Source organism: Carassius carassius, chromosome 26 (assembly GCF_963082965.1).
Source record: "Carassius carassius chromosome 26, fCarCar2.1, whole genome shotgun sequence".
NCBI lineage: Eukaryota > Metazoa > Chordata > Actinopteri > Cypriniformes > Cyprinidae > Carassius > Carassius carassius.
In genome coordinates, this window is record NC_081780.1 from 29,318,325 (window position 1) to 29,334,672 (window position 16,348).

Genomic DNA, 16,348 nt, shown 5'->3' on the forward strand with positions numbered 1-16,348 from the left:
TATTGTATTTGGATTGTTCTACTACATGTTTTTAACAATACATCCATGCATACTCTGCATAATAAAGTTTGGGATTATTTTCATCTGTTTTATACAGTATGTTTCCAAAATAAAACTGCTGTTTTACAATTTTGAGCATGTGGTAGTTTATTGAAGTTGATTGTAAAGCCATTGCTGCCAGTCATTTGATTTTTAGCCTTGCATGTACAGTGTTGATCTAAATGCAAACTAGGATCTAATTGAACATACAATTGTGTTTTTATACACGGTGCAAAGTACGACGGTGAAACAACGTTGTGTTATCAACGTTGATTAACTTTTCAAAATCAACACCTCATTCAGCGTTAATCCAAGGTCTGCAGAACGACAATAATTCACCCGTGATTTAGGTAAGACGGTGAAAGAGCGTCGCGATTTCAACAGTGAATCAACATCGGGATTTCAACGGTGAATCAACGTCAGGATTTCAGCGTTGATCCAATTTGCAAAATCGAAAGGTAATTCAACATTGAAACAACATTGAAATGCCGGTTGGGTTCTTACCGTGTTCAGTAGTAGAATGAAATTGTAGAATTGTAGAATGTAAACTACAGTCCTAATTTCTAAGCTTAAATGAGTTAATATGTTTTTCTTATAGCTGTTAAAATGTAGTGTTTTTCTTTATTATTTATTTTGATTTAAGTGTTTTAACACTTTAGTTTAGTGATTTGAAGGCTGAACGGCTATAATAGAATAGTATGAGAGAGAGTCAGAGGTAACATCATTGCGTTCCTATTGGTCAGTAATAGAGGAGTTCATCGTAGCCTGACAGTTAGCCTGCCTCAGACCAGGTTAGTTTCCCAGATTAATTTGCCAGACTGACTGAGCTTGATCTATGTTAAATTTGCTTTATGAAACCAAATCTTTTGTCAATGAGTCAGACTTAAGTAAATTTATTTTATGAACAAGGCTTCGAGGCATTAGAAGTCAAAAGACACTTAAGTTAACTTATAATTTGCTGTCTGTCTGAACCAAAGAAAAAAAAGTGATAATTTTTCAATTTTTCATTATTTTTCCATTGCATCGAATCACATAGGGTTAAATTGAAACGAATTTAAATTGTGTGCAGATTGCACTGCATCATATGTAGCATTTGGACCAATCAGACACACAACTATTTGTTACATTTAACAAATAATATCTAACGCCTCCTCATCTAACCAAAGGGTCTATTTACCCTTCCCCAAAAGGAAGCTATCACCTCAAAATGTACTGACCAGGCCTCTGGTTTGCAACCAAAGGCCCAGTCTCTGATAACACTAGGTGTCCGACACCCAAAAAAGTGGCTTAACCACTCTTAACTCCAGTCTCTCAGAAACAGACACATAATGCACATAAAAAGGGACTCTTCTCTAATTCATAGAAAAACCTTTCTTTAAATTAATTCACATATACTTTAGGGCATTGTGTATGCTGTTACTGTACTTGTATATTGTGTTTTGTGTATTGTATATGTTTTACACATGGTTATGATGGATCACTAGTTAATATAACCTAATCTATATGATGTTTGTTATCTATGAGTTTGTATTTTCATGATCTAAATGAGAGTGTATATTATATGTTGATGCCTATGCAACTCATTAGTTTTATAAGAATCTTGAAGATTCTTCTCTTAAAACCCCAAATCTAATTTCATATGCAAGACATCAGACTAGAAACAAAGAGTTGTAAAACTTCCCTTCAGTGGGGAACATTCCTCATTGGCTCATTCAAATCCTGAGGGTGTGACATCATCCCCCTATATAGATCACTGATCACCAGATCAGGGCGGTTCTTCTAGATTCAGGAATTCCAGGAGAAGATGCTGAGATAAGAGCCTTCAAAACCACCCTAAGCTTGTGCAAGGCTTTGGCCTTGACTGTTCATTCATCAAGATCCTCTGATTCGAACCGGTCTCATCTGTCCACTTGAGCAGAGACCAACTGGAGCCCCAAAGTGCATCAGGACTAATTTTCAAACAGACGAGACTTGCAAGAATCAAACTTAGTCTTATTAATTGATACATTAAGTATCATAACCAATTTCCCCATTTTTCAAAACACTTATAAATCATACAGAGTTAGTTTTTTTGAGAAAGTAAAAATGCACAAAGTTTCCGGTTAGGGTTAGGTGTAGGGTTGGTGAAGGGCCATAGAATATACAGTTTGTACAGTATAAAAACCATTACAACTATGGGATGAACCCACTTTTCACAAAAACAAACATGTGTGTTTAAGTGTTTATGTGGTTAATAAAGTCTTACTCGTATCACACTTGAGTTGTTCGTTGTTTGCTCATAACTGAAGTCCCTAATCATGCAAATTTTAGCTACATGCTCTGAGGAATATTGTACAGTAAGAATTTTTTTTCCTTAAACACGAATGTAACGTTCTTAAAATTGACACTGAGAGGTGAAGTAAAAACTTACAGCGGATCTAAATATTTATAATTACTCATAACTACTTATGATTGATTATTCATATTTCCCCTTTGAGCTGATTCCTTACACATGATAAAAATCGTATTGCATCGCATTGGTACCAGCTTCATATGTACCTTTAATGAATACTATTATTGGCTATTCATTTTATTAATGAAGAACATATCAAAGTCGACAGTCGAGTTGATGAAGGAGGAGGAAAATGTTTTAAAGATCATGCGAGACGAATTGTTAATTTTATGCTAGTACTGTATGTCCTTTTAGCAGTGGAGACATTAGCAGAGAAAGAATATAGGAGTGACTAATACACATTAAGGTCAGTAGTATTTTTTGGATTTGCTCCACACCCTTTCAGTAGCCCTGAGCTTAGAACGGTCTTCACGTAAAACATCAGATAACCAAGGGGAAGAAGGGTTATTACGGGCAGTCTTGGAAGACAAGGGCCAAACAGTGTCTAAACAAGATGTAAGAGTGGAGCAGAAAGTATCAGTAGCACTGTTAGCATCAAAATATGCAAACAGTTTAGGGGAAGGAAGTAAAGATGAAACCATAGCAGATAGCCGGGAGTGTGAGAGTGAACGTAGGTTACATTGATATTCTGATTGTGTTTGCCTCGTTGTGTTTTTAAGCCCATATATAACATGCAGAGCTAATGCTAGCTGAGATCTGAACTGCATTTTGGTCATTCATTGGCCATCATTAAAGTCCACTATATGGAGAAAATGTTTTTCTCAAAAAACAATTTCGCTGCGACAGAAGAAAGACAGACATGAACATCTTGAATGACATGAGGGTTTGAGGGTGAGTAAATTATCAGTTTTTTTTATTCTGGAAGATAAGTTATCCTTTAAATATTTATCACTTGTTTGATTGAATGAACAGTGCATCAAACTTTCAAAAAAGGGAAAAGGAGAGCAAAATACTAGTTATCCGAAGGTCGCAGGTTTGAGTCTCGGTGCTGGCAGGAGTTGTAGGTGAGTGAGAGAGTTAATGAACAGCACTCTCTTCCACCCTCAATACCCATGACTGAAGTGCCCTTAAGCAAGGCACTGAATCCCCAGTTGCTCCCCGGGGGCTGGATCTATAGCTGCCCACTGCTCTGGGTGTGTGTTCACAGTGTGTTCACTTCTCACTGCTGTGTGTGTGCACTTGGATGGGTTAAATGCAGAGCACCAATTCCGAGTATGGGATACCATACTTGGCAAATGTCACGACTTTCAGTTTCATTAAACTCCCCTTGTAGTCAAAAATGTTATCCCTTAAAACTCATCTTTAATCATCAAAATTACATACTTGAAGGGGTACTCCACCCGAAATGGTAATTTGTTCATCTTCAACCAGCTTTGTTCATCTTTGGAACACAATTTAAGATATTTTGGATGGAAACCAGGAGGCTTGTGATTGTCCCATAGACTGCCAAGTAAATACCACTGTCAAAGTCCAGAAAAGTATGAAAAGCATCATCAGAATAGTCCATCTGCCATCAGTGATTCAACTGTAACGTTATGAATCAACAAGAATACTCTTTGTACACGAAAAAAGAAAATTACAACTTTGTTCAACAATTCCTCTCGTCTGTTTCTCTCCAAATCAGTGTAGCACCATTTTGGCGGATCTGAGCAGTATGCAGGCAGACAATGCTCTATCATGTCAGCTGCATCACAAGGATACGTTTTCTATGTATATTTACGCTTTGGTTTGAAAGAAAACAGTGTATCAGCACAGCGCGGCTGACACAGAAGAATGTACGCCACCTGCGTAATGCTCAGATTCACCAAAATGGCACTACGCTGATTTTGAGAAATTTTTATTTCGGGGTGGAGTATCCCTTTAAGTGTTTTTTTCATTTGAGAATGATTTTCCAATGCCTTATGTCAATATCTGCATGAAATCAAAATGTAAAACATTTATATGATTAGTGCACAGTGTTAGTCTTAAAATGAACAATTAATCCGTTAATCCAAAATTAATCCTCTGAAAAAAATGTTTGCTTTGGTGAATTGACCAAAGCTTTAATGAAATCTTTAATGAAAATCTGATCAATTGCTTCCATTTGGAATGGCACACCTGCTCTGAGGATGTAAGTTTGAGGGCTTGGGCCATGATTTGGGCAGAATTTTCTTAGCAATGCACCTCCAACCGTTGCTGTGAATGACATGAGAGGAGAAGAGCAAAAATAAAACCCTGCCCTCTGTTTCAGGAGGAAATATGTCAACATACTAAAGTAAAGTCCGCAGCAACTTCCGTTTCAGACTTGAATAGATATACACAAGCTATTCACAGATTTGAATAGCTTGAATGTAACTCTACACTTTTGCCTCGTTTACTATATGCAGATCTATGAATATGCAAATTAGCCCCACCTCTACTTAGTCACACTAGCCAGGGCCTCCTGATCCATGGGTACTGATTGATAAAACTATGTTTTTACTAGCGGACAACTAAAGTGGATAATGTAACATTTGTCAAAGTAACTGACTTGACAATGTTGTGTCCTCAGACTGCCTTGGAAGATTCAAATACAACCATTTGTGATTCCAATTCACGCCTCCGAGCATACGCTTGTGAAGTACAGACGCCAATGCGGGAAAGGTGAGTCTGACTCTGGACTACTTTTACACGGTTGCCGCAGCTAAATTGCCGTTAAACCAAGTCTTAATTTTTTATTTTTTTGCTCCATTTTATTTTTGGTTTTGTACTGGTAATCCTATTGGTATATTTTGAATGTTAATGATAGGAATCTATCCCTTTATGTAATTGGTTATTGAATTGTGACGTAGCTATTATACTTTATATTATATTATATTATATTATACCCTATTATACTTCACTTGTCCTGCTTCCCAGACACTATGGAGAAAAAACTAATTTTTCTCTGATGATTAAAGCCTTTTCAATAACACAGTGTAACTGCATGGCTATTACAGTCTTGGCCAAAAGTTTTGAGAATTACATAAATATTGGAAATTGGAAAAGTTGCTGCTTAAGTTTTTATAATAGCAATTTGCATATACTCCAGAATGTTATGAAGAGTTATCAGCTGAATTGCATAGTCCTTCTTTGCCATGAAAATTAACTTAATCCCAAAAAAACCTTTCGACTGCATTTCATTGCTGTTATTAAAGGACCTGCTGAGATCATTTCAGTAATCGTCTTGTTAACTCAGGTGAGAATGTTGACGAGCACAAGGCTGGAGATCATTATGTCAGGCTGATTGGGTTAGAATGGCAGACTTGACATGTTAAAAGGAGGGTGATGATTGAAATCATTGTTCTTCCATTGATAACCATGGTGACCTGCAAAGAAACGCGTGCAGCCATCATTGCATTGCATAAAAATGGCTTCACAGGCAAGGATATTGTGGCTACTAAGATTGCACCTAAATCAACAATTTATAGGATCATCAAGAACTTCAAGGAAAGAGGTTCAATTCTTGTAAAGAAGGCTTCAGGGTGTCCAAGAAAGTCCTGCAAGCGCCAGGATCGTCTCCTAAAGAGGATTCAGCTGCGGGATCGGAGTGCCACCAGTGCAGAGCTTGCTCAGGAATGGCAGCAGGCAGGTGTGAGCGCGTCTGCACGCACAGTGAGGCGAAGACTTTTGGAAGATGGCCTGGTGTCAAGAAGGGCAGCAAAGAAGCCACTTCTCTCCAAAAAAAACATCAGGGACAGATTGATCTTCTGCAGAAAGTATAGTGAATGGATTGCTGAAGACTGGGGCAAAGTCATATTCTCCGATGAAGCTCCTTTCCGATTGTTTGGGGGATCTGGAAAAAGGCTTGTCCGGAGAAGAAAAGGTGAGCGCTACCATCAGTCCTGTGTCATGCCAACAGTAAAGCATCCTGACACCATTCATGTGTGGGGTTGCTTCTCATCCAAGGGAGTGGGCTCACTCACAATTCTGTCCAAAAACGCAGCCATGAATAAAGAATGGTACCAAAACACCATCCAACAGCAACTTCTTCCAACAATCCAACAACAGTTTGATGAAGAACAATGCATTTTCCAGCACGATGGAGCACCGTGCCATAAGGCAAAAGTGATAACTAAGTGGCTCGGGGACCGGAATGTTGAAATTTTGGGTCCATGGCCTGGAAACTCCCCAGATCTTAATCCCATTGAGAACTTGTGGTCAATCCTCAAGAGGCAGGTGGACAAACAAAAACCCACTAATTCTGACAAACTCCAAGAACTGATTATGAAAGAATGGGTTGCTATCAGTCAGCATTTGGCCCAGAAGTTGATTGAGAGCATGCCCACTCGAATTGCAGAGGTCCTGAAAAAGAAGGGCCAACACTGCAAATACTGACTCTTTGCATAAATGTCATGTAATTGTCGATAAAAGCCTTTGAAACGTATGAAGTGCTTGTAATTATATTTCAGTACATCACAGAAACAACTGAAACAAAGATCTAAAAGCAGTTTAGCAGCAAACTTTTTGAAAAGTTTGCTGCTAAACTGCTTTTAGATCTTTGTTTTTCACCTATTTTTCAGTAAATCAAAACCGCTTCGTATGGACAGATATGTGCGGACAGCTACTTTACGTTCCACTGAGCAAGCAGCTGAGTTTTCAGAGAGTATTTTAAACATGATTCTCTTGTTCCAAGTTCCTGTCCATGTGTTTTTGCCTCCTAAATGCTACAAAGCATTCCAAGACAGTAAAGGCTTAGGGCATACTTAAAAATATTTTGGTTTGAAGTAACAGTAAAAAAATAAATAATAATGGGTTGGTAGGTAGGTCTATATTTTTTTTTTCAAGTTTCAATGTAACATTTTGGTTATGGTGATTACGTAGGTATTAATTTAAACAAATTAGCATATCATGACGTCACTGACTGGGTCTTCAACCCGTGCCTTCGGGCGCATCATTGCAAACCTGATTTTGATGCAGGCTATATAGACCACAAACAAATTGAAATCTTTGTCAAAAACGTGTTTATTGCATGAATTTCAGGTGCATTCATTTGAAGAAAAAAATTAGGTTCTGTTTTACTTGCATCCACCCCTAGATGTCATTGCAACCTACAAATGATAGATCATTTACTTTGCTTGTTTCTTGGGTTGTCACTTTTGTGAAAAAAAAATCTGTTTGATTTGAGAGACAATTGTTCAATGAATCAATTGTAAAATCGATTTTGCATGTCTAAATACGTTTTATATGGCAAATAACACCAAATATAGGCAAATCCATGGACAACAGGCAGGACGAATGTAAAGATTAAATATATTGGTAAAGACCAATATTTCTAATGACTGATTGGTGTGAAGTTTCGTGCACAATGACAAACAGGAGTGGAACATTCTCGAAAAACAATAAGCAGAGTGGACTGCCATAACAATGCAAAACATTTACTGCAGGCTTCAACATGGCTGTGTGTACGATTAGAAATGTAAAAAACAAACAAACAAAAAAAACGCATACGTAGGCGATTATACCCCGAATCTTTATCTGTATGCATGAGACTGTCTGAATACTGGCAGAATTCACATTTCTGTTGTAAAAAGAGAAACATTGTGCAGAAGTATTAGTTGCTGTTGTACGTGTGTCCGAAGCTGCAGTTGCTGTGTGACACATGTTCCAAAAAAAAAAGAAACCTGGATGCGCTCCGAGAGAAGTTAGTTTTCGAACCTTGTGTTGGTTGGTCCAATCGATTCGTGCAATAGACTTTCGAACATAAAGTGACAGTCGACACGGTCTAAGTTAGACTAGACGGGATAAGGGATGGGAAAAGATCTGGGCACAGTTTTTCCAGAACTTTGTGCCAAGTTAAAGCGGTGTCGAGCTGTTTTAATTAATTTTTCAGATGTATTATGGTTCCCGAACCCGTATGACTTTGAGCGGTGACCGCAAACATTTTGTTTACTGCAGCCTCAGCCATCATTACCAAGCGCAAACCATTGACTCTGACAGTGAATGAGAGTATGAGACGAAACGAACGCACAGGCCATAGTGTGACATCCCGTAACCAATAGTGTAAACATAGATGACGTCACAGGTTTTTTTTTTTTTTAAGAAAGAACGTAGCCTCCGTTTGTATGTATGCCTAGGCAATTTATATATTTACAATACTTACTAAAATAGAATTTATATTATTTCATTGCTTTGTATTAGTTGTTTGAAGAGTAAAAAAAAAATTGGTCGGTCTTAACGCAAATTTACAACCGACAAGTCAGTCGGACTAAAAGCAAAAAAAAAAAAAAACACTTTGAGTCTGTCCTAAATTGACAGGGTCGGTCGGGTTACGGCAAACAAGAATGTTTTTAAGGATGGCCTTATGTTAACAACTTTTAGTTAACTTTTATTTCTGAATCTTAAGTTGCATGACTAAAAGGCAGTGTTTTTGTATTATTATTTATTTAATTTTATTAAGTTTTGCATCTCAGAAAATGCTTTATTTAAACCCGCAAATAAATGGCACTTAAATGCACTTAATTCATCTTTCAACTTTACAGTCATTGTTCAAAGTACAAGTACAGACAGAAAAACAATGGGTAATAATTATTTTATTTTTATTGTTTATTTTTGATGTATGCATTGCATTCTATGCATTTAAAAAATAAAAAATCTTTTTTCTAAAAAAAAGGAAAATTATTTATTCATTTTAAGAGACCCAAGAGTCTTATTTGGTCTTGTATGTTAATATTGCACTTTAATTAAGCAAAAACACACTTTATCCGATTACTCGATTAATCAATTGAATTTTTGATAGAACACTCGATTACTAAAATATTCGATAGCTACAGCCCTAATAAGTTGTATCGCATCCCCTTTATTGATCAGCCTTTATTGGGCTGATTTTATTTTTCTGAGAAGTCATCTCGTTGGCAGGCCGAAAGAGCCTATGTACTCCAGTGGGAGCGACTTAAGCGTTGGAAGGGTAGGCCCTACCGGCTGCAGGGACTATGTGGTTAGGGGCATCCGGTTGATGAGGAGGAGCAGCATGATTGTATAGCCTGACCGGGAGGGCCCAAGTTGCCTCGACTGGAATAGGTCACGGTGTTGGTGTACGTGCCCTACTGGCTGAAAAGCCCCTGCTATTCAGTGGGCAAAGGGCAATGGCTGACTGAGAGGGCCCATGAACCCTCCGACTTGAGATTAAGACTCAGGATGACGGACGTCTGGGTCCTCTCAGTTTGGCAGATAAAAAGGTTTTTGGGCTGACCGACAAGGAGACTCTTGCAACATCCGACGGAAGGTCAATACTCATAGCATCGGATGGATAAGACTCTCGCGTGCAGCAAGTATGGAACCCGACAGGGAGAACTCTCGCGTTGTCTGAGGGGGACCACACGCGTCAGACGGGTAAGCCTCGCCGGAAAGGGAGAGGAAAAGAAAGCCCGTGCTGGGAGGCTCTCACTGCATACGATGGGGTATCAACTTGGAACATCAAATGGGTAAGCCTCGCCTACTGTCGAATGGAAAATTAAAGTTATGTGGCCAGGAGACTCTTGCCGACGTCCGACGGAAGCACACACAATCGAACGGGTAAGTCTCGCCGACCATAGATTGGAAAAGTAAGATTGTCTGGCCAGGAGGCTCTCGTCGACGTCTGGCGGGAGCACACACGATCGAACGGGTAAGCCTCTCTGACCATAGAAATGGAAAAAGTAAGTTTGTCTAGCCGGGAGACTTTCGCCAACGTCCAACAGGAGCTTGTACTCACAGCATCGAAAGGGTAAGCCACTCCGGATGTAAATCGGAAAGGTGAAGTTGTGTGGCCAGGAGGCTTTCACCAACATCCAACAGGAAAAACATGTTCGCTATATCGGCTGGGTCAGTGTTGCAGGCCGTAGGATGGAAGAGGTAAGTTTGGGTGGCTGTGAGGCTCTCGCCAACATCTGATGGGAGCTTGTACTCACTGCTTCGGACGGGTAAGCCTCAATGACCGTAGAATGGTAAAGGATGTTCTCGCCAGCCTCCCGTGGGAGCTGGATATTCACAAAATGGATAGGTCAGCTTGGCAACTGTAAAAAGGAAATGAAAAGTTGTCTGGCTAGGAGGCTCTAGCCAGCATCGAATGGGAGCACACGCATCGAATGGGTAAGCTTCGCTGGCCGAAGGATGGCCAAAAAGGTAAGGTTGTCTAGCAGGGAGGTCCTCGCCGACATCTGATGGGAGCTTCCTACTCACGGCATCAAATGGGTAAACCTCTCCGGGCGTAGAAGGAAAGGCAAAGTTGTGTGGCCAGGAGGCTCTCGCTGGCATTCGATGGGAGCACATGCATCGAGTGGGTAAGTCTTGCCTGCCTGCACTTCTGCACTCCCTGTAGTGTGTTAACTTTTGTGGATAGTATGAAGAGTTCAGATGCAAAAGCCTCTAAGTGCAATCTGAAATTTTCTTTTTAAAAAAAATAATTTATAATTTAATTTTTATAAAGCTTGTATATTTAAGTTCAGTTATTTCACTTAAATGACAATTAATTTGCATTGTGATTTAACCCTCTCGAGTCGATTAACGCGGATACGCGTTTTGAGTCATTTTCTCCTGATAACCCCGAAAAGAACTTAAATTACACTTTCAGTTTTAATCGTACAGATAAGAGCAATACATCAATCGAATCTCTAAAGGGTCTACTTTGGATACAGACATAATAACAACAAAACTTTGTGCACTTATAAAATAAAGATAACAAACAAGGTGTGCTGTCTGCAGCCTTTGTCTGCGCTGATCTTAATTTACAAACACGTCATTTAAATGAACTGTAACTCCGTGAATACTAAACGAAAATACATGAGAGAGATATCTATAGAAAGCTTAACATGTCTATTTTTAAACTAAACAAGTGCCGCCGAAAACAGATATTCTATGATAAAGTAATCCATATGAAAACAACGCGATGTCTGTTTTTCATGTCTCCCTTCATTATATCTAATGTGACCACACCCCCGCGCTGAACGCGCTATTCAGATTCAAACTGAAGCGCGCGGCTTGAATACGCCATTAACAGAAGAAAAAGCAGCCAGACTGTTCAAGTTTTTTTTACTTTACTGTTTGCTTTGCGATGAGAGGAATAAGACATAAATCACCCCAAAAAGATGTGATGGGGTTGAGGATTTGAGAAATGGTTTTCCTCAGAAAAAAAAGAATGAAGCACTTTATTCAGCAGAGATCATAAACATGAGTAAGTCTCTTTTTATTTATTTATATACTTGTACTAGTTTTCACATAACGTGTAAACATTTTACTAGTTAAGACTTTTTCCAAATACTTTTTCCAAACTATAATTCCTGACTAAATGTATAATCAAGTGAAACATTATGAAGTTTCAATAACAATATACAATACTATACCATTCAAAAGCTTGATGTAAATAATATAAATGTAACAAATAGATAACTGTAACAAATGTAAAAACAATGCTTTTCTTTCAATTTATTCCCCCTAAAAACCCAGAAAAATATTCTCAGCTCTTTTCAACATTAATAATAATGATAATAATAATAACAATAAATGTTTTTTTGTAGAAAATAAGATTGTTAAAAGGATTTCTGAAGGATTGTGTGACTGGAGTAAGGATGCCAAACAATTTGTTTGAAAGTCAGCTTTGATTGTTTCTAATAAACTGTTTAACTGCTCCCCCAAGTGGATATTAAATTATGTTGTGAGATAATTAAAAATATTCTTAATAGACTACAAACATAAAATTATATACTTTTATTTTGTTCTCACATTCTTTCTTGTAACTCCTCACTCACAGTGGCACAGCTGACTGAAAGGCTCATTATGCGGCCCTTTGTCTTCTCAGGTGTACTGTAAATCACAATGATATTCATGGTAGTTGACGCCTACTCGCATATGACTTTTACCAACAAAAAGTGTCTAAACAAGTGTGAGTAAACAAGATGATTTTCACATCGTGTTTCAAAGCGAAGTGCACACATTGTTTCATCAGCTTGTGATCCGGTGTTTTCTGCGCTGCAGAACGCCTCCAATAAAGTGAATAAATGCAGTGATCTTGTTTATTGCATATGCTGTGAGTTTAGCATGCATTTGGGAATGCAACAGCTACCAATGTGCCTTCATTTTATGATAGATTACAGCATTTTACTAGATTTGTAGTAAGACACATTTTTGTAAGCATGTTTTCACTGAAGCTGGAGTTCTCATTCAAAATAAAAGCTTAAAAATGCAGTATGAATTGCTGACAGCTAGTGTTTTTTTTCTCAAAAACACAATCATGCACATACATGCATTTCACATATTATAACAGCCTAGTTTGTGCTGATTACAGTGAGATTAGACTTTACCCATTTAGATATTTATAAGAAACTGGAAAAAGCACAAATGTCAGGGCATGACAAAACTTCTCCAGGCCCCAAAAATACCCTTAGACTCCAGAGGGTTAAGTGAAATTATTGAACTTAAATATACGAGCTTGATAAAAATTATCATTCTAGAAGAAAATTTCAGATTGCACTTAGAGGCTTTTGCATCTGAACTCTTCATATATTTCACATTGTTTGGTGCATTGCAATTGCGTTTTGCATTTAGCTACAATGTGATGTTTGACCATATTTGGGCTTTCTTAATTTTTAGTCTGTACTGTACTGTATGTTCATGCTACAATGCAAAATACAGATATTAACTTAAAAGTAAAGCATTCTTGGTGTTTTTGTCATGTTGCAATAGCCTGTTTACACTGATTATATACCAAAACCAAAGCTGATACTGTATGCTAATAGATAGAGGTGTCATAATAACATATTACATGCTTTGAATTCCTTATATATAGCTATGCAGTGTTCTAAGCAGCTTGGATGGGTCGCTGTACGTGATGCAACATTTATTATAACCAGAGACTTAAAATAATAAAGAGACTTGACTTGGACTCTAGCTCAGAGACTTGAGACTTGACTTGGACTCTAGCTCAGAGACTTGTGAGCATCTCTGATGAATATTAAATATTTTAACTACAGTGTTTTTCTTTAATTTTCCCCGACTGCAGCCATCAAAGGTAACACATCGTTGAGGCAAAGCTGACGGCTGTTTGCAAAAATGTGCTTTAATGCGCTTGTTTGATAACTTGTGGTTAAAGTGCAACTCAACGGTTAAAATCTGATAAAGCATTTTGCAGACATGCCGGCTGCGGCAATCCCGGCACAGAAGGCTCATTTTGGCTAGCCACCATGGTATTGCGATAGCAAAACTGTGGTCACAAGACTATATGAAACAATAGGTCTTCCAGGCAAAAGTATAGTTTGTTAAATATATTATAACATCTTATTATTCTAAAATAAACAATATTTAAAGTTGTTTTTGGGCCATTATGCGTTGTCACAGAATCTGTAAAAAAAGAACTAAAACTGAAAGCACAATATGGCTTAATCCCTTCATCAAGTCAGTTTTCGCTGCGTGTTTCAAAGCGAAGTGCACACATTGTTTCATCAGCTTGTGATCTGGTGTTTTCTGCGCTGCAGAACGCCTCCATTAAAGTGAATAAATGCAGTGATCTTGTTTATTGCATATGCTGTGAGTTTAGCATGCATTTGGGAATGCAACAGCTACCAATTTGGCTTCATTTTATGGTAGATTACAGCATTTTACTAGATTTGTAGTAAGACACATTTTTGTAAGCATGTTTTCACTGAAGCTGGAGTTCTCATTCAAAATAAAAGCTTAAAAATGCAGTATGAATTGCTGACAGCTAGTGGTTTAAATGGGTAATGTTACTGCAGTCCAAATTCAAAATATATCTTTCAAGTGTAAAAATTAGGAAAGAATAATTGTAATTTTCCTACTGTAGTGCATAGCAAAAGTAATACAACTATAAAATATTTTATTTAATTTATTTTACAGTGCAAATGGCTTACAATATATGTCTATTACTCTCATTTTTTTATTATTATTATTATTTTATTCTAATTTGTTTGTTTTTCTGACTTAAGTTTTCTTAGTTAAGAACATGAGTTGGAGCTCTTAATTTTGAACTCTAAATGTGCATTGACTTCATATTGCGATATTATTGTATAGTGAGATTTTGATAGTTACATCCCCACTAAAAACTCCTCCTGCTCAACATACTTGAGTTTTTCCAATGAGCATTTTGGATCCTCCAGTTTTTCAGAGAGTAGCCTGACTCCTGAATCTCCTGGGTGATTGTAGCTCAGATCAAGCTCTCTCAGATGTGATGGGTTTGAACTCAGAGCTGAAGACACATAACCACAGCCTTCCTCTGTCACCATACAGCCAGACAACCTACAAAAATATACAGCAACAGTCCACATCACATTGCAGTAGTTCTACAGCATTGTGATTGTCTTTTTACACAGTACAGAAATACAATCTTTCATTGCTTTATTCACGTTTAAATGCAATCAATATAAGCAATGTTTTATTCCATGAGTTTTTCAATGAGCATTTATATATACAATTGCTCAAGCAAGTGGCAAAACATTTAAATAAAGCCTACAGTCTACTTGCTTTATGTTTTAGAGTATTAAGCTATCAAAATTATTAAATTAAAACTTACCACTGACACAAAGTCACACCCTCTTGCCTTTTCTTTTGCATTTCAATATTTGATGAAAGGAATTTTGTGGTTCAGAAAAAACTTTCGTTTTCCTACCTCCATGAATGCCATATTGCCTTGTTCATCTGAAACACTTTTTCTTGTTTTAAACCTAGCCAAAAAGCCATATGTATACTACAACGGCCGTCATTCCAGTAAGATGCATATATAGACCAAGATGACACCTGACAGGAGCTTTTGGATATCGGTGAAGACTTTTCCAACAGTTGTATCACCAATCTTCGACTCATCCCTGAGATCGCCAGAACACCCAAGGCTACGCACTCTACCTGGCCGGGCGGAAGTGCTCGCAGGTGGCGTCGAGATCCGGGGTAAGCACGGAGGTCTAAGAGGGAAGCTAAAGCTAACAGCGCTCCGGCTCTCTTTACCCAGCATTTTCCTCGCTAATGTGCGGTTTTCACAAAAACATGGCTACAAAGCGACATACCCAATAATGCTATTGAGCTAGTCCGACCCTACACGCTCTGGGCAGATAGGACAGCAGATGACTCTGGCAAGACAAGAGGTAGTGGATAGTGTATTTATGTCAACAAAGCTTGGTGTACAAACACTGTCATTATTGGAAGACACTACTCAGCTAACCTAGAGTTTCTCATGGTTAAATGTAGACCTATCTGCCGCGGGAGTTCACTTCCACCATAATAACTGCAGTCTATATTCCACCGGATGCTAAGCTTGCTTTGAACGAGTTTCATGTAGCCATTATTAAACAACAGACTGCTCACCCAGGGGCTGCTTTTATTGTCGTGGGTGATTTTAATCACTGCAAATTAAAGACAGTGCTCCCCAAATTCCATCAACATGCTTCCTGCAACACCAGAAAAGACAAAACTTTGGATCATGTTTACACAAACATTGATGGAGCTTACATCACGACCCCCCTCCCCCACCTCAGACAGTGTTATGATCCTAGCTATTTGTTTTGTGTGGGTGTTGTTTTGTATATATGTGCAGAGATTGGCTGTCGCCGGTGGAGTCTGATTGGTGGATCTACTTGGATCCCATAACCTTCAGTTTATTGCGTTCGTTTGTTTATGATGATTTAATTTGGTTCTGTTTTAGGAGCGTAGGAGTGTCCTGCCATTTATTTAGATCTTGTTTGTGAATTGTTTATATATAGGGAGTTAGGGAAGTTACTGTGTAATTTTGTTTATTCCCTGATTAGGTAATTTATATATGTTTGGTTATAAGTTTATTTAGTTTATTATTTTGGCCTTAGGGCACCCTGAAGTCATGGCTCCTAAATTTAATTATTCTTTCCACTTTAAATAAATTATGTGACGATTGTGTATCAGGAAAACACGAGGAGAGGGGAAGATCCAATTGTTGGTAATTTATTGCACAAAAAGGTAATACAAAAC

The 16,348-nt window shown here is 38.0% G+C and overlaps 1 protein-coding gene across 3 annotated transcripts in view; it reads right to left on the minus strand.

The window, feature by feature from the left end:
* Positions 1-16,348, minus strand: part of LOC132106017 (NACHT, LRR and PYD domains-containing protein 12-like) — a 53,565-nt gene that overhangs the window by 25,447 nt on the left and 11,770 nt on the right. For all 3 annotated transcript variants that reach the window (XM_059511605.1, XM_059511606.1, XM_059511604.1), the window contains one exon: positions 14,480-14,653. In XM_059511605.1, the coding sequence (XP_059367588.1) occupies positions 14,480-14,653 (174 nt within the window). The remainder of the gene's footprint in view (positions 1-14,479; positions 14,654-16,348) is intronic.